At 32.6% G+C, this 23,745-nt stretch overlaps 3 protein-coding genes across 4 annotated transcripts; 2 read left to right on the top strand and 1 right to left on the bottom strand.

Moving 5' to 3' along the window:
* Positions 1 to 8,370: 8,370 nt before the first annotated feature.
* On the bottom strand, positions 8,371 to 9,846 carry LOC114168721 (protein LOW PSII ACCUMULATION 2, chloroplastic). The gene is made up of 2 exons (XM_028053632.1): positions 9,361 to 9,846; positions 8,371 to 8,879 (listed from the first exon to the last, which is right to left on the bottom strand). The coding sequence occupies exons 1-2, from the start codon at positions 9,755 to 9,757 to the stop codon at positions 8,734 to 8,736; spliced, it is 543 nt and encodes a 180-aa protein (XP_027909433.1). The 5' UTR covers positions 9,758 to 9,846; the 3' UTR covers positions 8,371 to 8,733.
* Positions 9,847 to 10,141: 295 nt separating this feature from the next.
* LOC114168684 (signal recognition particle 14 kDa protein) lies at positions 10,142 to 12,867 on the top strand. Its single transcript, XM_028053588.1, has 4 exons — positions 10,142 to 10,269; positions 10,620 to 10,713; positions 10,805 to 10,914; positions 12,416 to 12,867. Exons 1-4 carry the CDS (start codon positions 10,267 to 10,269, stop codon positions 12,569 to 12,571), a joined length of 363 nt encoding a protein of 120 aa, XP_027909389.1. The 5' UTR covers positions 10,142 to 10,266; the 3' UTR covers positions 12,572 to 12,867.
* A 1,033-nt stretch (positions 12,868 to 13,900) lies between these two features.
* On the top strand, positions 13,901 to 22,814 carry LOC114168646 (probable serine/threonine protein kinase IRE). Of its 2 annotated transcripts, XM_028053540.1 has the most exons (17): positions 13,906 to 14,553; positions 14,679 to 14,746; positions 14,883 to 15,059; positions 15,162 to 16,508; positions 16,818 to 16,990; positions 17,169 to 17,418; positions 19,203 to 19,295; positions 19,380 to 19,520; positions 19,634 to 19,726; positions 19,810 to 20,008; positions 20,157 to 20,242; positions 20,778 to 20,866; positions 21,488 to 21,539; positions 21,616 to 21,672; positions 21,758 to 21,916; positions 22,146 to 22,226; positions 22,365 to 22,814. In XM_028053540.1, exons 1-17 carry the CDS (start codon positions 14,187 to 14,189, stop codon positions 22,434 to 22,436), a joined length of 3,504 nt encoding a protein of 1,167 aa, XP_027909341.1. In that variant the 5' UTR covers positions 13,906 to 14,186; the 3' UTR covers positions 22,437 to 22,814. The 2 variants fall into 2 exon arrangements, 1 of the variants encoding a protein (XP_027909341.1); XR_003600741.1 differs by lacking the exons at positions 21,616 to 21,672; positions 21,758 to 21,916; positions 22,146 to 22,226; positions 22,365 to 22,814 and having other exon boundaries at positions 13,901 to 14,553; positions 19,810 to 20,035; positions 21,488 to 21,515.
* Positions 22,815 to 23,745: the final 931 nt, after the last annotated feature.

Raw genomic sequence — 23,745 nt, 5'->3', positions numbered from 1 at the left:
TTCTACCCATTGCCTACACTTATACGCAACATAGCTGAATATATACTTCAAATAATATTAACATAAAAAAAATTCAAATATAGTTATGAGTCTTATTGAGTAAACAATATAATTAGATAGTATTTGTGTATGTGATATTTTACATATAATGCAATTTTGAATGTTTGTGTTTATAGACTTGGTATATTGTGAGTGTTTCTATTTTAAGTTAAGTAGTGTAATGTGTAACATAGAACTTAGGTGTTATTATTGAATTTTTTTAGTAATTTATTAAAAAATTGTTTGTTTTGGGAAGCATTTTATTAGTGACGTTACGTTTTGATGAAAGATATTTGAAATGTTTGACCTAATGTATGTTATTTATGGAGGATGTCTGGTACATAAATTTGTGTCTGCAAAATCGATGAATGGGTATTTTTAGTTTGATGATATTTTGGTATGTGAAGGATATAGATGATAAGAAAACACAAAAGCCAAGAAATGATGAGGCGTGGGAGGGCCCCCAAGACAAGACCCTCTTTCTTAAAAATTTGAAGATAACTTTATGGGGATTTGTGAGGCGAGGCTTATAATTTTTTCAAATTCAATCTTCAAAATGCTTTTAGGGATCTCTTTTTCGTAAAAGTGGGACACGTTTTGTTCTGTACTACACACAAAAAACCACCCCCTTGCTCCTTACAAACCCAACCATAAAACCAAAAACACCCTCTTTTTTACACCTCCAAATCTCAAATTACATTTTGTAATTGTATTTCGAAACAAGCTTCATGGTTCATCCATAGTTATCGTTAACATATTAAAAAGTGAAATTTAAATATAATTTAATCTAAAAAAAACTAATTTATAAAATTAGATTTGTATTTATTTATATATAAAATTATTTTATTTTTAGTCGAGAATTTTAAAAAAAACAGACTTCATTCCACACATATGAGATGTACAATGTAATTTGTAATTTGCTCTTTAGGTATTTTGTTATTGGAGTTAAAATCAATTCTTAATATATAAATCGGTACAAATTTCTTCTAACAAGTCAATTTTGTTAAGTTGAATTAGATTTAGAATTTATTTCTTAATATAATATAAAAGAGAATAAGTTTGATATATATATAACTCGACACTTAAGAATTGTATTGGAACTCTCACATCTATTAGAAATTAAGTCAATTATTAATATATAAGTAAATACAATCCTCATCTTATAAACTAATTTTATAAAATATAATTAGACTTAAAATTTACTTCATCTTATAATTAGGTCTATAGAGGGAGTTTCATTGGAGAGATACAATATCAATGAGACTTGAGTCCAACCACATAAATCATTGACACCACTCTCAAACTTATCTTAAGATAATGAGTTTATAGGTTTTTATCTTTATATAATGCTCTACTTTTTTTATTTTTAACTAACATTAACTAATATAAAACTTAGACTCATATTTATATTCTTAACAAATTAATTAAGTTTTAATATATTTTTAAAACTTGAGAATTTATGCGAATAATAAAATAATAGATAGAAATGGAAGGAAAGCTTGAGTTGATTGAGTAGCAGGTGATGAGTGCATTAAATACGAAGGTTGACCCAAAAGTCTGAAAAATTAGGAGACCATTGGTCCTCAAATAACGCAATTTCCGGAAGCCAAGCTGGATTTCACTTCACCATTTGACTGCAATCTCAGACAAAGAAACAACAGTTATAGAATTAAGAAGAGAAGGAAAAATTTGTAGCCATTGATAGAGTAGGTTGAACAATATGTTTCTTAAGTCAAACAACGTTTACACCAAAATCACTCATAAGTGTTTGATTAATTTTCTTACACAAAGTATTGAAAAAAAAATCTAATGCTGCACCAGTTTTGATGGGTATCTGAGCTTTTTTGGTGGTCGGGTTTGAGCCAAAAGAAGATCACATCTCAATGCAGTTGTGAACTTCAGACCTTTAGATACTGCAATTTATGTTCTACATCTTTTGAGGGTTTATGAGATATGGGTTGTCATAAATAGGACTGTGCAACTTCTTTTTTTCTTCTATTAACTTAGGTTGTACATTTTGTGAATTTTGATGCATTTTAACATTTCTTTTAAGAAAAATGGTTTATTTATAAGATAGCAGCTAAGTATAGGCAAAAGGACAGACACAAATTTGGTAGATACAAAATACGAACATAGGAAACAACTCCCACTCATAAAACATCTGCCCCACAAATCAAATAAACTCGTCTATGATGTTCCCCAAAACCCTTGCTTATTAAATTTGGAAAACACAATAAGTTAGGGATTAATAATTTAATTACTATTAAAGTAATGTTAATAGAATAAGGGTTAAATATGTTTTTCTCATTCAAGTTTCGGTAAATTTTGAAATTAGTTTATTTTTGAAACTTTATACTAATTTAGTCCTTCATTTTTTAGAAATATGTGAATTTAGTCATTTTCATCAAATTTTGTTAAGTTTATTTGACATTTTAAGCGTACTTTATGATAACATTCAAGTTAACATTCAAGCGAAAATATATCAAACAGTATAAACAATTCAAATACGATTTAAAATGTCAGATAAACCTAACAAAATTTAGTTAAAAAAATTAAATTCACACATTTTTAAAGATAAATGACTAAATTGGTCAAAATTTTTGAAAAGAGACTAATTCCAAGTTTCACTCAAACTTGAGGAACCAAAAACATATTTAACCCATATTTTATAAAATAACAAGTAGAAGGACAGTTATATTTTATAACTAAATTTTGATATTTTCTCTTATGAAATATTATTTTATGAATAGTTTTGAAATATCAAAAAATAAAAAAATAAAAAATTACTTAAAAATATTATCACATATTATTAAATAAATTTGTCAAAATTTGTGTTAAAAAAACATTTTCCTTAAAATAAACCGAAACCAACATAATCGCAGCCCAAAATCCTGGGAAAAAACACCCTAAACCATGAGAACTTGCACAAACATAGAGTCAAATACACCTTTCGACTAACTCAAAAAACTCACTCATAATAAATTAAACAGATAAATGCCACATTCTTCAATGCCCAATTCCACACCATCATCCATATTAAAAAGGAACTATTTTTTACATAGTATTATTCATTTAAGATTCTGACTATTCTTGAAAGTTTTTTCTTTTATACGTATAAATCGAGATCAATTTTTTACCATATCCTACGAAGCTGTGTTAAATATTTCTTTGGCATCTTTAGATGCCTCACTCTTCATTTTCTTCAATTAAATCTTAATGTTGTTGAAATATTGTAATCGACAATGATGTAAATCTGTTGAAATTGAAAAGTGGTATTAGCGGCGCCTGATTTTTATTTTCTTTTTTTGTCTTTTATTTGACCTTTAAAGTTTTTTCATACATATTATATTTATTATAATAATAAACACCATTGTCTACATACTTTACTCCATGCTTTCACTCACTCCTGTGACTTGCTTCTCATCATTATTACAATTATTCATTATTGCACGCCTATGCAATCACATTTATTCAACATTCTCCACTTTTTTCTGCGAGTAAAAAAAAAAGTTGAATTTAATCATTCTTAATTATAATGTTTTTCATAATTATCGTATAACATATATTATGTAACATGCACATGTCAAAATCTTATATTTTGTTACTTAGTGGAATTATACTTTGAAAAAAGTATTTCTGTCGAAAAACATTATATGGAAACAATTCTTTTAATCTAATCTCTATGAAAGGAAGTGTCAATAAAACACTTTCATAGGACAAATTTCATCACCGAAGGAATTTTATACGAATATCAGTAAAAAAAAAAATACAAAATATTACAATTTTACTAACCTTCAAATTGAGGTATATCCATCTCGTGTTTGACAAAAAATTAGTGGGTGGTCCGAGATAGCGAGTAAAACAAAATGTTCAAGAAAATTCGCTAGAATAAGTTCTAACTTGCTCTGATACCATGTTAGAAGTAGACTTAAAGCCTAATTCAATCCCACAAAACCGGTTTTGTAAGATAAGGATTGTACTCACTTATATATTATAAATTGGCCTTATCTCTAGTCGTTACGAGACTTCCAACATTAATACAAATTTTATCCTTAAAAAGATAAAATAGAATAAATAAATTGTGCTGTTTTCGTTACTTTTATTTTCAATTTGGTCGATAACACGCACAATAGTATATTAATTAAACCATAATTTGAGTGTCAAGTGTACTTGTCAGTGCGTTTACTCATATCTCTATCAATGGTAATCGTTTTCAATGTATGTAATCCACTAATTTCTTGACACTGTAGAAATTATTTTGCTGTTGTTTAAGGTAATGCACACGTTTAACGAAATAATCGATCGTAATAATTTGTTTGGTAAAATAACATTATCTTGCTTTAAGTATCATAATTTATATACGTGCATCAAGTTCTCGCTCGAAGTAATAAGAAAAAAAAATTGTTATTTTTTGAAGTAATGAAAACAATTTTTTATTAATATCACGTTTATTATAACTTTCAATAAACCTTAACTTATTTGCCGATTCTTTTAATTAATGCACTATATATCAATAACCAACCAATGTGTTGGTCTGCATTATATATAAAAGGAATGCTTTAGAATTATATAAAGAAAAAAAAACTGATAATATTTTTAAAATTACTTCGAAAATAGCTTTTTTAAAGGGTAGTCTGAGACAAGAAAAGTGAAAAAAAAAGGACAGAAATAATGAAAAATTAAAAGCAGGAGTTGAAACCGAGAGAAAAGTTTAGTTTTTGAAGTTGTTTGAGTTGGTAAAAGTAATTAAATCCAGTGTTGTCCCAGCCAACACAGAACAGAACAGAACACAACTCTGTCTCTGATTCACCCCATCACTCTAAGCTAATGTTGTTATGGGCCACATTTATTTTCATTGATGGGGACAACACCTCACTAGCTACTACAACTTAATTACACCATAAATACAATCAATCACCATATGTTCCAAATCCAACATGGAGTACCATGTTCAAAAATTATCCTTGAAATCTTGACCACTATAATTAATATTGTATATACATACTCCACCAAAATGGTTCAAAATCTAACTAAACTAACTTTGCCACATTTTTACTGTCCATCAAAGTATTTTTCAAGAACAAAATATTGATAGAATTCTATGCTCCAAATGTTGGAAGTGGAGTTCAACCCGACATAAGCTCGTGTGTGGGACAAGGAAAATAATGTCTAAGAAAATTCGTTAGAATAGATTTTAATATGGCTTCGATATCATATTAGAAGTGGAGTTTAAGTCTAACTCAATCTTACAAAATTGACTTATAAGATAAAGATTACACCTACTTATATATTATGAATTGACCTTATCTCTAATCGATATGATATTTCCAACGTAAAAATAGATAATATCTCAAAAACACGATCAAAAGATGTAATTTTTTATACACCGATTGATTTGTGAGAAAGGGGTATGGAGAAGAAACTTAAGTTGATTGGATGGAAGGGCAGGAAGGGTAGGTTTTTATACATTGATTGATTATGAAAGGGTAGATATTAGGGTTGGGGGGGTTAAAAGAATGTGGGACCAGTGAAAGTGTGTGTTGTAGTAATTAGTATGTATGACCCACCCAAAGTTAGAGACATGGAGAAAGAGTTACTTTACTGCGAATATTTTGGCGTGAGTTGAGGAGGAACTGCTTCACCTGAAACTTCACACCACACCTCTTTCTTTCAATTTGATGGATGGATGCATACACGCAACGCACAATTTAATGCCTTTTGTTTTGTTTTGCCACTCCAGCTGCTAGAACCACCTTAACCTAAGATTCAGTGGTCCTTTTTTCAACTACACATCACATTCGATCTAAACATCACGATTTGATTATGATCCGACTCATTTAATTTTTATCGTAGAATAATTGATGTCATTTGTAATCATATCTCTTTTAATAATTATTCTACTAGAAATCTTATTCTTTGAACATGACTTGGTCCATCTAATCTCTGTTACAAAATAATTGTGCAAAACAAACATATATTATAATAAACTGTTTTAAAGTTTTAAATTTTTAGATTAAAAGATTTATTTCAAGCATGTTCACGACCGAAGTTGACATGATTAGTAAAAAATATACCATTGAATTTTCAACACGGATAGTGTCAAAGTAATTATTATGTCAGTTTACATTGTTTGATACTTTACGCCTTTAATCTATTGAAAGAGGTAAACTTCTTATCTGAATTCAAGTAAAGTTAGTCTTTGTCTTTTAACGATATAATATTCTAACTACACCACAAAATTAACTATTACACTTTGCTTTTAAGGTACTAAATCAAGGCTAAGTAAATAAGTTTAAAATTTATAAACTTCAATTATTTTAAAGTGCTTAAAAAATTAAATGTAGAATGATAATCATTAATTAGGTCTTTTGATTATATACATAGAATAGGTGTAGGTATATAACTAAATTATGAAAAGTGCAGCAGATGACTTTTAAATCATAAGTTATCATTTTTCATTCAAGCTGTAAAGAGTATATCATATACATTAATTTTGCTATTATTAGGTTTAATTGTTCTTTTATTTTTTATCTATTTTTTATAAAACGAGAATCATAATTTCTTAGGAAAACACCGTACTTTTGAAAATGGACAGAAAAGTAGTTATGGTATATTCGATGTAATACTTTTGCTGTATGAATTACTTAACTAATTTAATAATATAGTGAGTTACTTTATAGAATAGAGTCATGCACTAACTTCACATTCTGACATTATATTCTTTACATTTCTTTTTCATCAAGGAATCTTAAGCAGCTGTATTTTTATTGCAAAAATTGCTTTAATATCTTAACATCATCATAGCAATATTCTTAAAAAAATAATGAGGAAAATTCCACAATAAATCTTCCAGGAAAAAGGATAAAATTACAAGCGAACAAGAAAATGGTAAAACGTGCAGTGGTTCCAGATTATAGACTACAACATTTACAAATCCATACATTTACTTAGTTGTCATTTCAGATATTATATTAAAAATGAATTTTTAAGTCTAACTAAACCTTACAAAATCGACTTGTAAGATGATGTTTGTACTTTATTTATATATTATGAAATTGCTTTATTTCTAATCGATATAGAACTTCCAACAATATATGCACAGAGAATCGACATATTTCGACTAATTTGTTTGAAGTTTCATATCAATTAGGGATAATACAATTTCATAATATATAAGTGGAGTGCGAACCTCGTCCTACAAAACAGTTTTGGTATGAATTGAATTAAATTTAAAATCAAATTTTAGCATGATATCAGAATCAGACTTAAAATTGTAATATTTATATTTATAACCGGGTATGGTAATGAATTCCCGTTGTGGATACTGAAACATAAAATTGATGTGATGAGAAAAGATATAGATAGAAAGAAGATGATCCATATAGAAACCGATAAATAGGTGACGATGAGAGAGGAGAGGACCACAGGGATCTTCCTGGATGAAAGGGCTAGCTTGCTTGCAAAGGGGGCTAATGTTGTACCAACATGTCGTTTGTCCTTCTCATACTTTGTTCAACATCTACGTCGGATACATCAAATTACAGACAATTTTTCTTTAATTGTTGAAGTTGAATTGCATTTGCCCTCTCACACTTCCAAGAATCTCGTAAACTAGTGGCTTGTCTGGTTGTCAAAATGAAAAAGATGGATCAACATTTATCTCTTCTGACTTGGGTGCTATGTTGTCCGGATACGAAAACAGATATGAACATGACACGGATATGGATATAAAGATACGGTTAAATTGTAAAAATATAAAACACAGGACACGGCGTGTATATACATGTTAAGTTTGAAATTGTCAACTAACACGTTATCAACTAACACAAAAATGAATCTAATATATCAATCTAATATCCAATATGTAAAAAGTAGTGATAGTATAAAATTTGTTCCTTATTTTAATCATCAAAATCATGTCAAAGATAAAAAAAATCTTTCAAATTGGACATAATATGTCTTACAAGTATCGTATAAGTGTTGGTATCCGATTCATATCGAACACGTAATTCATCATTTATGAGAAGTGTGGAAGCATCATAACTTGGGTGTGATAAATACGAGAGGAATACTGGTATGTGTTCCTGATAAGCTAAAAACATTCTTCCTTTTCTTGTTTATCAGGCATTCGGTAAAACAGATTTTACTGTGTTATTGTATGATGCAAAGAGGAAGAGGAAGACTCAGTTCACAAGCATAACATCAAACCTCTGCTTTCTCTTTTATTTTAGCACACGCAGTTCCACAAAGGCCCAATTTTATTAGGGTGATGCGAAAGTATCTTTTACTGTAGCAAACATTGTATAACATAATCCAACAATTTCAACACAATTCCAACAACCAGGGGTAAATGATTTAAAGCACGATGTAGTAGTGTTTGGCGAGAAACCTACCTCAGAAAAGTTCAAAAACTAGAGCAAAAGTACGTTTTATAGCTAAAAGGACGTTTAATTACAAGGAACGAAGCCATTTCAAAACTGTTACTTGGCCCTATGATTCAATGTTCATGCTGGTACCAGGGATCCAATACAAATGCTTCTTAAAAGAGTTTTAATGGAGTTCACACAGCCTTCTCGTCATCTTTCATCTCAGCAGCAAAAGGGAATAGAATGAAACTGAAGCCAGAGTATGATTGCGGTGGCTGTCACTTGTAATTTTACACAGCATTGGACTTTTTACATTATACATGTCACATTATTTCTGCTCTGTGATTTTTTCATTCTGCAAATACTTAAACACTCCATATGCAACTGTTCCGGCCACAAACAAGAACACTGTAGGGGTAAACGATGGATACAGATACTTAACCAAAAACTGGTCCCACTCCTGTGGTAGAAAGCCTGCAAGTAGAGATTGAAAACTCAGTCACCATATTTTAGACTTAACCAGACACAAATTTCCAACTACAGAAAAATGACAGTTTTCCGTAAATGTATGGTATCACATAAAAACTTCACAGAAAGAGGTTTTCCATACTGCATTTGAATTACATATCCAACACTTGAGCATGGCACTTTGGTCATGGCAAGCTCTGAATTTTGACTTCCATGATCATTGTTTTTGAAAGGATTTGAACGAGACTAATAAACAGCTCAACGAGAAGATGCACAATATTCTAACACAGATAAAGCCATTGTCATTATAAATATCTGCTAAGTGACACAACCGATTAATCAGAAGTGTTTGAAAAGTTAAGCCCTTCAAGCAATAGTCACTGAATTAAATCTGATACCTTGAATCTACTACTGACACACTCACAGTTGTTTAAGGTTTGAAATAAAGAGTGAATAATAGATGAATTTAATTTGAAGAAGGGTGTACCAGATGCTGCAAGACCAATGCCCTCAATGAAAATGACGATGCCGAAACCGAGCATTGCAAGAAGAAAAGCGCTTTCGTTCTTGCCCTCTTCCTTGGCCTTACCACCCTCTTGTTTCTCCGAAACAAAAGCGGGTTTTTCAAGCGGAGTTCGGCGTATTACGGAGGCCCTTTCTCTCTGCCCCTTCTGTTTCTGCTTCTGTTTCTTTTTACTGTTTGCAGTGGTGGCAGTGTCCGATAAACCGAACCCCTTCGGAGCGGAATCATCATCTGAAGATTCAGAAGAAGATTTTTGCGATCTAACAGTGATTCTGAAGGTAGGTTTGGTGAGAATGGGAGAGAAGACGAGGAAGGTGTGTTGAACCGAGGAGAGGAATCGCGTTTGCAGCAACATCTTCATATGTGGCTGGAAATGTTTCTGATAATCTCACCCACATCCCTTTTTTTTTCTTCAAATTTACTTCCACGTTCAAAAATTAACCCATCTATTTCATTTTTAGAAAGAAGTACTCAGTAGTTATTGAGCTGTTGATAACAACAGAACTTGTTGGGTCTTTCTTTTCAAAAAATATTTTCTTCCTGCACCACAACAATTTCTCTATGCACTCTCCAAATTCTCAAAATATTTAGTTTTCCATTCCTAAAAAGTGAGTTCTTATTTTAAAAATTTCAGAATAAGTTTTTTTTTTTTTTCTAATAATGTGTGGTTGCATAATTGGTGGGGTGCAGGAAGCAATATCCTACAGTTAAGTTTGGATTGAATTATTTGGGCTTTGGGCCCTGATATCAGTTCAGAAGTTGAATCGGCTTCGCCTGCATTTCTTCTTGTGCCTTTTTCTTTTCGTTCTCGTTTTCATTCCCTTCAACCTAAACGACCACGACGACTTCGTCTTCCTCTCTGTCTGAACCATGGTATGGTAACCATGTTTCTCGATCCTATCCCCCTACATCTTCTTCCTCATTCCATTTCTTTTTACTCCGTTTTTCTCTTCCTCGCATTTTATATTAAAATTAGATCGTTTTAGGGAATAATCTACCCTTTAATCATTCGCACTATTAACTCCAAAATTCACATTCTGTTACGCAAATTCTGTCAGTATCTGTATTTTAATTTTAAAATGTTTAGTGTTGTCGTGATCTATAATTTATGAGTATTATTGTTTCAGTGGTTTGGGGGATGTGTAGTGATGCTAATTGCTAGATAAACGAATGATTTCGAATTATTCTGACTCCATGTAATTGGTGTTTTTCGATTTGACTAGGTTCTTCTGCCGCTAGATCCGTTTCTCAATGAGCTCACCAGCATGTTTGAACGCAGCACCGAGAAGGGCTCCGTTTGGGTTACTCTTAAACGATGTTGGTGTTAATTGTTCTCTTCTTGGTTAGCTTGGGTTAAACTTCTGTGTTTAATGTGTCTGCCCGCTGATTTTGTTTCCGTCTCTTTCAGCTTGTTTGAAATCTAAGCTGCAAAAGGATAAACTGGAGACTGCTGGGGAAACAATTGAGTATAGATGCCTTATACGTGCCACTGATGGGAAAAAGACAATATCTACTTCGGTACGTATCTAAATCTAAACCTACAAGTTTCCTTATTTCTGTCCTCTTTTCTGTTTTTATATGATTTCTAGAATTCAAACCATATTCAGTAAGAATTTTTAAACACAATTTGGTACTAAAATGGTTCAAGAAACTTATTCTAGACTGATTTATATGGTTTTATTTAATGGGTATTAACTTAAATACTGATTTATGTCAAGATCATACTCCTAGCAATCTTTCTTGTATCAGTTCTTTTGAAGATTATCCGTTCTCTTTTACCTTTAGATTGGACAATAGGGTTGGAAATGTTATATTTGAGCAGGGGGTTTCTCTATTGTGGAACTTGTTTAATCCATTATAGTACAACTTGCTAGTGTGGAAAACTGTAGTTTGCTCAGTAGTCAAACGTGTTATCCTAATTCCTGCTAGATTTTTTGCTGTCGTTTATGTCAAGGTTACCCAATTGATATTCAAATTATGATTGATGAGTTATTTTTTGAATCGTGTACTAGAAATTTGTATCGAATTGTAAGATTTAGATACGAAGGAAAAATTACGCCAAATATATCTTATAGATGATATGTAGTGTTCAACAAGCATTATAAACTAGAAATGGATAAAACAACTTAAGCAGAAGCCGTTGAAAACAACAACGTTGTTTTTTCAAATGCCTTTTCATTTTAAATTTAAGCTCACATGCTATTTTTCGCTATTACATGTAAAGCATATGTATTGTGAAATCTAATTGGTGATAACAAATTACATAGATTCACTCACGTATTTATGAAGTCATTTAATATAGCTAGAACTTGTTGAATCGTGAATAGTAAGATTCTGAAAACGATGGTCATTGGTATAAATAAAGTATAAGTCATTCAATTTAGTTTGGATTTATCTTGTCCTCAGCATTATTTTTATTTTATGGGGAAGGCCACAATTCAAACTTCAAAATGTAAGGAAGCCTTATTGTTTTCTTTTAAAATTTAGATTGACTTATTAGGCAGGGGAAAATATGAAATTATAGTAATTTGAGATAAAAGATCGATTGATTTGAAGGCGAGGCCGAATTGTAGTAATTTGTTACGCTCTAGCGATTGCTATTCCAGGTTTTTCTATGGAATGAATTTGTCTGCCTGCCCCAGCTGATTCTCCACATTCTTTAGGCCAAAATTGAGAAAAAATTATTTGGCATGTGATTAATGGAGTTTATTGGGATCAATAAAAGACATGTTGCTATCTAAAACATTAGTAAAGTATTATTTTCATACACTATCAGCACTTCAAGACTTGTCAACGTATTATAGATCTAGGCATGAAAAGTTAAAAGCAGTGAACTGGTGACCTTCAAATGGATATATATGTGTGTGTGCGTGTGTGGTGTTACGTTTAGAAATTTGAGTTCTTCTAGACCTTCCGGGTTATATATGCTTCCCCGTATTTTCATGTCCGTATAAATTGTTTCCATTTGTAATATTATATATTAATATATTAATATATAACTGGATTTTTCATTGCTAAGGTTGGACAGAAGGATCACCAACGCTTTCAAGCTTCTTATGCAACTATATTGAAGGCCCACATGACTGCTCTAAAGAAGAGAGAAAGGAAAGACAAGAAGAAGCCTGCAGAGGCTAATAAAAGAGAAGGGAGTTCGAAGAGATCGAAGAAGTCTTAAATGATTTGCTGACTCTGTTTTTGTTTTCGTTTTCCCCCAGATTGTTTTTTGTTATTAGAGTGAGAGGTGAAGGGGAAGGGGAAAAGAAGGGGAGAGAAAAGGATAAAAGGAGAGACAAAGATTAGTGAATAATTCTTGCATTTAATCTTTACATAGATATTCATTTAGTAGCAATTTGTGAAAATTTCCTCAGTTCCCCAGGAGGTTATAAAGTGAATCTTTAGGATATTTTTCTCTTCTGTTGCACGGTTCAACTCATTGCGGGTTAATCTTCCTGCGCCAAAATCTTACTCGGTTATGGGGTTTCTTGTTCGAAAGTATATACTTGGTCGTTGTTAAAATCGAACGGCTTTTAATTACTTCTGTATTCTATTTTCAAACTTTACCGGGTAATTTTTGCAGTCGCGTCTTGCCCCTTTTTTCTACTTTCTAAAACCCAACGAAGTGTTCTTACATTAAGTCATTAACATTGACAATAAGGCAGTGGATCCATTCAACCTGTCCAATTTGGCTTGTGTTTTGTAAGAGGACTTGCGGGGGCATCCATTTGTTTCTTTTTGTAATCAACTTCAAAAATTCGTGATTGCTAGGAATTGTTTCCATGCTACAGAGATATTGGCTGAATTCCAAGTTCTAAAGTTAAAACTAAGTAATGGGCTAAGCTTTGAGATGTAAGTTTATATATGCATGAAGTGGAAATTTTGAGCTTGTGACGTTAATGTTGTCCAGATACAAATTGGTAATTCGAGGGAAAAACAGAGCTTGCGCGGATTCACTTAACACAGTTATTATTAAATAGTTTGGGTTGTCCTATCTTCATGATTGATTGTGATTAGATAATTTTGTTTATCGTTACCAAGTTGTGTATTTTCTATGGATTCTACCGTAGAGGAAGAAAGTATAGATAAATTAAAATAACAATTGTGATAGTACGTGTATGTTGTGTCAAACACGTATAATGGTTTGAATATGTATTTTAGAATTTATTTATATATTAAGATACCTATAAAAACTGTCGCAGTAGTAAGAGTAGTGGTAACATTTTATCTAAAAAGTGACCAATGATTAGTTTTAAATATCGTTTTAATTTGAAATTTGTTTTTATACAAAGTTTTATGTTTTGATTATTATAATGGTGTTGAGAATTGGTTTTGGAATTTTTTTGATGCAGCATGTTGTAATTGAAAATCCAATTGCATTGATGAAGTATGCAGAATTATGACCTTGAAATTGAAAAAATATAAAATTATTTTGTTAGTATAAAATAAAAGTTTTGGGAATAGGGAACGGTTAAGGAAGTTGGAGCGGTCTTATTCCCGGGCACGCGAAACACACAGATGACACGTAATATTGAACAAACATGGTTCGCGGGAAGCACGTTTGACATTGATCTTCCTTCTATATTCTTCAACGAACTGGGCTTAACTGAAAATCCCGCTTTGCTGTCTCCATCTTCTGGTTCCTCTTTCCGTGAATTTCTCATATCATCATTCCCACACACCATTGATTCTTTCAATTCATCTTTTCTTCATTCAAATCTCTCTCTTCACTCTCTCTCACACCACACACGCACACACTCACAATGCCATGAAGAATCCCAAACTCATCATCCTCCATGTCGTCCAACCCTCCCCCGCCGCCGCACTCTTCGCACAAACCCGGTCAAGACCATCCTGCGCCTGGGAAACCGTCATCGCCCGCCGGAAGAGCTAAGCTCCTGAAGATCCCGCCCATTCCTATTCGACGGAGTAATTTAGGCAATGAAGAGGAGGAAGAAGAGGAAGATGAATGCTCTGAATCTTCTTCCATCTTGCTCGCGTCCTCTTTAGGGCTGAATAATATTCGAACGCGTTCTTCCGCTTCGCCTCTTCGCTATTCCTCCTCCGTTGGCGCTCCTTCCTTCCTCACACAGAATGCTGCTGTCACTATCAATGACGCCAGATTTAGATCCAAATTTAATTCCCATCCGAAAAGAGACCTAGGTCTGCATTTCCTATTATATTGTTAAATCTCGCCTCAATTCTAGTTTCATTTCCTGTTTGGGACTTAGCGAAATGGTTAGTGATTATTTCGTGCTGGCTTTCGCTAATATAGTTGTTCTTTTCAGGGGAAAAAGCTCATTTGAATCAAACCAAATCGCTCAGAGCTCATTCGCAACTCATTCCTGTGCTAGAGGTGATAGACATGATGTATTGTTGTGCATGATAATATTTACTGAATTAGTGTTTTTCTTATTTAATTGTTTCCTTTTTATGATCGATAGTTGGTAGAAATGTAGGTTGCTCAGGTTCATTGCATGTGTTTTGCACAGGGTCATCATGGAGCTTTCGCCAAAGAAATGCAATCCCCACGTTTTCAGGAAATCCTGCGACTTACTAGTGGACGCAAAAAGAGAAATCCTGATATCAAAAGCTTTTCCCATGAACTCAACTCCAAGGGAGTCAGACCATTTCCAATCTGGAAACATCGTGCCTTTGGCCACATGGAGGTACTCTCCCTTTAACTTGTTCAAGTTTCGTGTTACTGTTCATCAATTTAAAATGAATAAAATTCTTCAGCACTTGTTTTCCCCTGAAATCAAATATTGCAGGAAGTCATGGGGGCGATTAGAGCTAAGTTTGAGAAATTAAAGGAAGAGGTTGATTCTGACTTGGGTGGTTTCGCTGGAGATTTGGTGGGCATTCTTGAAAAAAACTTAGTGTGTGATCGTGAATGGAGAGAGAGGCTGGAGGATCTGTTGATTGTTGCTCAACAATGTGCAAAGATGTCTGCTACCCAGTTTTGGATCAAATGCGAATCTATAGTTCAAAATCTAGATGACAAACGTCAAGAATTGCCAGTGGGGATACTCAAGCAAGCTCATACACGCCTACTGTTTATTCTCACTCGTTGCACTCGATTAGTGCAATTTCAGAAGGAAAGCGGATTTGAACAAGACCACATTCTGGGTCTTCACCAACTCAGCGACCTTGGGGTCTATTCTGAGCAAATTTTGAAGGCTGCACAGCAGAATTCTAGTATTCCACCTGCTGGACACGAGACCGCTGACAAACAGTTAAAAATGTCACGTAGTAAAGAGAAAGACAAACCGATGACAACACAGGGTAAAGCTGACCAACAAGTAAGTGTTGCGGTTGGCAACCCGGAGGTTAGTACAGCCAAGAGTGTTGAATCAACTTCTGGCAGCTATAGGATGTCTTCTTGGAGAAAGTTTCCAACTGCTGAGAAAAAGCGAAAAGATCAAGATGCTGCAGATACCCCCCCATCCAAAGGTGAAATGGACAACTTGCAAGTCAATGCTGAAAATTTGGATACTTCCTCTTGTCATCCTGACAATTCACAATCATCATCAAGAACGCGAAAGATTTCTTGGGGATTCTGGGGAGACCACCATACTCTTGCATACGGGGATTCAATGATATGCAGGATTTGTGAGGTTGAAATACCGATTGTACATGTGGAGGAGCATTCAAGAATATGCACAATTGCGGATAGATGTGATTTGAAAGGTTTAACTGTAAACGAGCGTCTTGAAAGAGTTTGTGAAACCATTGAAAGGATAATGGAATCCTGGACACCAAAAAGCACACCCAAAAGCACTGATACTCCTGGAGAAAGCTTTGACCTTGCCTCTTCAAATGTGCTTGAAGAGTTCAATGATTTATCTCTAGAGAAAAATAACCTGACACTTAGATGCTCTGAAGACATTCTCGACTCTACTACAGATCCTGACAATACTTTTCTCATGGACGATCTGAACCTTTCACCCAGAACATCATGCGAGGCTCGCATCTGCGTAAAACCTGATCATGGAACAAAGGTATCTTCAGCTGGGAGCTTGACACCGAGATCACCATTGGTAACACCACGAACCACTCAGGTGGAAATGTTACTAAGTGGACGGAGAACATTGTCTGAACTTGAAAGTTGTGAACAGGTATACCTTACCAGTGTTGTAATTCTTCATTTACATCGTTACACAGGAAACATTAAATTAGATGAAAACGTATAATCAATATGTATAATCTATGAAGTCTTCTGTCATAAGGATAAGGAACCTTAATATCTTCATTGATATTCTAATTATAAGTTTTTTTTTTTTTTTAATTTATATCAATATATATTATATTATTGAAATAAAGTTGTTAAGTGAGTTTTTCTACAATTGTGTGAAAAGTGTAATTTTTCTATTTTCCTCATTTATTTCTGGATTTTTTATATTGATAACTAGACTGTCAAATGACAGATAAGCAAGCTAGTTGAAATAGCCCGTGCTGTCGCAAATGTGAACAACTGTGACTATAGTGCTCTGGAGTATATGCTTGATCGCTTAGAAGACCTGAAATATGCCATTCAAGACAGAAAAGTGGATGCCCTTATTGTGGAGACTTTTGGACGACGAATAGAGAAACTTTTGCAGTGAGCACCTGTGACTATTTTATTTTGATCTAGGACAGACACTTAATTTTTTATTCTATTTCGAAAATCTCTGTAAGATTTTTCTAAAGCCACTGTTTTGCTCTAGCATTTCTAATTTATTTTCTGGTACTGGCATGGTGCTTAAACCTAACCTTGAATTTGCTACTTCATTTTGCAGGGAGAAATATATATCCCTTTGTGGGCAGATAGAAGATGAAAAGGTGGACTCATCAACTAGCGTAGCTGATGAAGAGAGTTCAGTGGAAGATGATGCAGTTCGTAGCCTACGTGCTAGCCCTATTAATACTTGTTCCAAGGACCGAACCTCTATTGAAGACTTTGAAATAATAAAACCCATAAGTAGGGGTGCATTTGGACGAGTTTTTCTTACCCGAAAAAGAGCAACCGGTGATTTATTTGCTATAAAGGTTTGTTTCCTTATCAAATAAAACCATTTCTTTGCAGAAAGTTAAAAGAAAATTGAGATGAATTGATTCATGAGTTCCGCTGTTAAACGGTACATAGTAGCATATATTCTTAGGCGGCCAACTAGATTATGATTTTAAGAGATTTTTCCTTTTATAAAACAAGTCCTAGTGTTCAATCAAAACTTATAAATGATACATATTGTGATATTTAATTAGGATAATCAATACATTCTTAATATAGTTGTCCAAATTTGATCATGGTCAACATTTACCTACCTTATCTTATAAATGAGTTAGTTTGATTCAACTTAACATGTAATTTGAAAAATATTAGTATGATCTTATCCATCCCAAGTTGGTAAACTAGATAGGTCAATATACTTAAATTATAAATATTAAAATGTTATATTTAACAAAGCATAATACATGAAATTCAAGACTTCATAGAATGTTATTTCAGGGGATGTGCATTTCCAAAATTACCTCCAGAAGTTATCTTTGTCTACTTGGATACATGCTCACAATCTCTAGCTACTATTCTGTTCAACTTTTATTTAAACCAATAATTTCCTACTTTATTTTTTACCCAAACCAAAGGAAAAATATTTATATTATTCCAACCCATGTATGTTAAAAAAAAATAAAGAAATGTTTCTAACAGAATAATTAATTATTAACACAAAAATAAACATTAAATTATAACTTATTTAAATAAAATATTATAATTAAAATGAGAGCACATATAAGTCACCATCCATGTGATTTCAAGTTATACCAACTTCACATAAACTTCAAATTTTAACATTAGTTTTGTTTATTAATTTTTTTTCTTACACACAATAACTTTTCTTTTCTTTTAAGTTATTTGATGGGTCAACCGAGCCCACCACAACTTCAATTCGAATGGATCAAATTGTAAATAGACTGAGTATAATTTTATGATTTATTGTAAATATATTTAAGCTTTTGCTCGATGAGAATACTTAAACTCATGATAAACTTGATTTATCTTGAATCTGGACCATTTTTTACTACTCTGCCTTTTAAGGAATAAACATTGAAGTCTTGGTGTTACTGAGTTAAAATTTTTAAAACTTATAAAAATTTAAGTATTTAAAAATATATACATTTGAATTATATTTTAAGGAGGACTTTTGAGGAATTTCATGTGATATTCTAATAAAATGTATACATATCACACCTTTGAAGCAATCTCATCCAAGTTCTTGATACTTTCTTCATTCTTTATCATGTCACGTTGATTCTCAGATTTTTCTTTTCACATAACTTATTCTCTTGTTGAAGGCGGTAAAGACATTGATGTGGACTAGTTGATGATTTTTTTCATAAGAAATGTCATTATGATGACTTTTCAATTGAACTAATAAATAAATTTTCATTTTCAATATTATTAGATAACTTGCTTTCATTACCATTTGGGAATTTGGATTGCCTTTCGTAACATAAATCTCTAAAGTCCTTTCCAATCTTTTAATTCTTACAATAATAAATCTACTAAAATTCAAACTACATATTTTTAATCATAAAAGTCTAAGAGAAAAAAATGTGATAAATTATAGCAATCTTGCATAGTTTTGAAAATCTGTAAGACTTTTTTTATACCAAAGTAGTCTTTAAAAATATTAACATATAAATAGTAAGAGCATTTTTCTGCGGAGCACTGCCAATTGGCTATTGATGGCTAAAGAAACTACTAAAAGTCTCTTTAAATATACGAACTGATTACTTATAATGAGTTGGAATCATTTTTTGATATTTTGTAGGTTCTGAAAAAGGCAGATATGATCCGCAAAAATGCAGTTCAAAGTATTTTGGCAGAGAGAGACATACTTATATCAGTTCGAAATCCTTTTGTGGTAAGAAGACCTGCAATTTACTGCTCATTTATGAAGTTGCTGCATAACACACTGGTCTAATTTTCATGTAACTCTGATGAACAGGTTCGGTTTTTCTACTCCTTCACATGTCGGGAAAATCTTTATCTAGTTATGGAATATTTGAATGGTGGAGATCTTTATTCGATGTTGAGAAATCTAGGCTGCTTAGATGAAAACATGACTCGAGTATATATTGCAGAAGTTGTAAGCATGCTAAATAACTGCATTAGTTTTTCACCAGGATAATAGTAAGTTCTCTATACAATTGTGTTTCTGTTCTTTATCCTTTTCCCCCTATCTTCTTGGTCACTCTACAGGTTCTTGCATTGGAGTATTTGCATTCCTTAAACGTGATTCACAGAGACCTGAAGCCAGATAACTTACTGATTGGTCAAGATGGCCATATTAAGGTCAGCATCATTAATTCAAATTACCTGTACTGTTCCTTAAATCGTCACATAATGTTCTAAATGCTTAATCTCTGTTATTACAGTTGACAGATTTCGGGCTCTCAAAGGTTGGTCTTATCAACAGCACAGATGATTTATCAGCGCCATCATTTTCGGCCATCCTAGAAGACAACGATAAACCAAAACCTAGACATTCTTCAAAACGGGAAGATCGTCAAAGACAATCAGTGGTTGGCACTCCGGATTACCTGGCACCTGAAATACTACTTGGCATGGGACATGGTTTGCAGTTTATCCGCTGATTAAACAGTACATCTTATACAAAAAATGCTTTTATTTAATAATTTTTTTGTATAAATAATTTATTTACTGTGCTTTCAAATCCGTTTTGTATGATTTACATTCTTTTACTCGATCGCTCTCCTTGTAGGTGCAACTGCTGATTGGTGGTCTGTGGGTGTCATAATGTATGAGCTTCTTGTGGGTATTCCACCATTTAATGCTGAACATCCACAGGTAGCTTCTTGTGATTTGTTAAGTCCTTAACTCTGATAACTAAAAGGAATAATTTGGACGAAATTCTTCATAAAAATTTCTAGACGAAATCATAATGCATAAGATGTAGATGTAGAGAGGGTCCCGGATTTGAATTTTCTATTATGTGGTCATCTTGCTGGTCTATTGTTTAGTACAAACTTGTGTTTTTATCACAAACAGTAACCATATCACTAGGATCAAAACAAGTTGGACTGCTTAAATGCGAAAAACTATTGGTAAGGTCTGATAAGGTCCTGTCTGTTTGTCGCTATTTGCATTTACTTCCATGGTTTTCTGTTTCATTGTGTACCAGCTGCTACAGCCTTTTGATCAGGTCATTACTTATATATTGGTTTTTGCTCAATGCTATTTGCTTGGTTATGTTTTTGCGGATTTTAAGTTCGTCATATGTGTTACTGTGAATTTGTTGGATGTTAAAGAGGTTGATATATATATTTATTATTTGAAATTGGATGCATATCTGAACACTTTCTCATGGATGCTTGTTTTGCAGCAAATTTTTGATAACATAATTAACAGAGACATACAATGGCCCAAGATTCCTGATGAGATGAGCTTTGAAGCATATGATTTGATAAATAAGTAAGTATTAACAAAGTAGTGATGCCTTTTAACAAGGTTACACTATAAGATTACAAAAGTGATGTGGACATTCCATACGTACTTACCACATTAAGTCCCAACCCAAAAATAAAAATCCCAGTTTTGTATTGAATTTTTTGGTGATAAAGAAAAAATGGCGTATCAATGTACACTTCGAAATATCATGAATATAGTAAACATTATGGGTATTAATTGTTTTACAGTGTTTAGCATGTTCACTGGAAAAAGTTTGTATGAAATTTTTTTTGGGTATGCTGTGCAAAGTTTCTTTAAAGCTAATCAACTTACAAATGGAAAATATCCCTGTATGAAACTTGCACATGACCAAATCGTGTAAAACACGTATTATAAGCCAACACATATGTAAGGAGTAATGGTTTCAAAATTCACATAAATCTGGCAGGACAAGCAAGATCAGTTTGATTGACCATGCTATTATCGAATCAAGATAGACATTCTTTTTTCTTGTGTTTTCACTTTTATATATGATACCTGGAAACGATTTATGCAATAGTTGGAAAAGGTTGTCCTTTTTAACTTTGGAGTGTTGGGATTCCTTTCACGTTGGTTATGGCTGACAGTGTATTCATTCTGTTTTAGATTATTGAACGAAAACCCAGTCCAAAGATTAGGCGCGACAGGGGCTACGGAAGTGAGTTATTTATTGCTTAGTACTTTGAAGTTGTAAATTACGGTAAAAGCAACCATAAATGTACTTTTTGTGGCAGGTTAAACGCCACGCCTTCTTCAAAGATACTAATTGGGATACACTAGCAAGGCAGAAGGTTCTTTCTAATTCTATGAAAGCTTTGATATGTTTGTGCCGTATCTTTTGTTTTGTCACCAGGTTTCTACTCTGATTTTCTGCAGGCTATGTTTATTCCATCGGCTGAAGCTCTTGATACAAGTTATTTTATGAGCCGGTACATTTGGAATCCCGAGGACGAACACTGTCTCGGAGGTAGTGATTTTGATGAGATTAGTGGTTCCGGCAGCAGTGGTTCCGGCAGCGCTGTGTTAGATGAAGATGTAAGAATACTTTCTACTTTCAAATGGTTGCCAGATTTTAAGTACATGACATGTTTCCATTTGTTTCATCATAAAACAAAATATGAATTTGGATTAGTTAACCTGTCCATACAATTTCTTTTGCCTCTTAAACTATGGCGTAACAGCAATGTTATCTATTATACTTTTCTAGCAGCCTTGTTTGATCATACTTTTTCTGACTATTTATACTTGGAACTTGTTAACTCAGGGTGATGAGTGTGGTAGTTTAGCAGAGTTCGGTGCTCCACCTCTTGAAGTGCAGTTCTCGTTTAGTAATTTCTCATTTAAGGTAATACTTTATTTTGCACTAAAGTTAAACATTGATGAACATCAATATAATTAGCTTAGCTAGATTGTCATAGAAAGATAATTTTGTGGTTTTCCATGTGGGTTAGAGAAAGTTGTTTTATTGCTTGTTTTCTTACAGAACTTGTCTCAGCTGGCTTCTATCAATTACGATTTGGTGATTAAGAACTCCACCAGGGAATCAACTCAATGACTCCGGGGATTCAGATAATTATGGTTTCATGAACATTGCCAATGAGGATTATAAGTTTGTCTAAACAGTTGGATTTGCAGATTAAAAAGCATGGCATGTTTAGTACTCACTCTATTGTCGTGTATCTATAAGCACTGTGTTCATATGATTTTAGATGCAATTCGACGTGGTCCGATAGTTGGTTTTTCTTGTTTTTTGTCACTTTCAGTTTAGAATGACAATTACTTATTTATTTTAGGATTTCATAGATTGAGAGTACTTGTATTCTTTTATCTTTTTGCCTCAGTAAATAGTCTCTTGTTACCCAATAGAGAAACCTTGACCTTTAAAATTCTGGGTTATTAATTAATCAATGTATTTCATTTTCTTTGCCTAATATATTTTTGTCTCCTTTTTATCTCACGCCACATTTACTGTTTTTTCCTTTCTACCTTTTATTTATTCCTCCTATCCTCTCTATTAACTTCTGCACTTTTTCTTATGACTGATCGACAACTTTGCTCTACAATACTTATTTATTTGCTTTCTAGCATAAATTTTATTTTTGTATTAAAAAATTATTCCTTTCAATTGTATGTGTCGTTTTCAATTTCTTTTATTTCTTTCAAATAATATGATAAAAACTAAAAAAATTAAAAGAATATATTTGTATAAAGTAAAAATATAAAGATTATATATAAAAATTAAAATACAAGAATTTTAGGTTTAAAATAAAAAATAAAATTTAAATAATCATACAAACTAAAAGTGCAATTAAACCTAGCAATAATAGTTATCTCTGTTTTTCAATTTTAAGTCCAATTCAATATTTTAAAACTAACTTGTATCTAATTATATGCTATGAACTAGATATTAATGATGATTTCATAATGAACTGATAAGAGACGATAGGATAAGTTAAATCAACGATAAATCTCTTTAGAACTACATTTAAAATGACTGTGATACAATCTTTAAAAGTAGCATTTAAGTCTAATCAAATTCTATAAAATTTATTTGTAAGATAATGAAACATAAACAAAAATATTAGTAGAGATAAGTTGAGTTGGCCATAAGCACATTACAGCATGTGTTGTGTTGATGATTCTACTCGGCAGCACCTAGAAGGGGAAATTAGTCATAGAAGATAATTTCTTGACGTACACACCACCCCACTGCGCGCACATCCCTATGGATTGGATTCACAAAGAAGCCCGATAATATTAATCTCTACATATCGCTTCGGCCTTTTTCCTGGTTTATTTATTTATTATAAAAAACAACATACAAAAATAATCAACAGAACAAGTTCCTGTTCTTTGGCTCCACC

The sequence above is a fragment of the Vigna unguiculata genome, chromosome 11, assembly GCF_004118075.2.
Source record: "Vigna unguiculata cultivar IT97K-499-35 chromosome 11, ASM411807v1, whole genome shotgun sequence".
Classification (NCBI taxonomy): Eukaryota; Viridiplantae; Streptophyta; class Magnoliopsida; order Fabales; family Fabaceae; genus Vigna; species Vigna unguiculata.
This window is presented reverse-complemented; position numbering and strand designations above follow the sequence as displayed.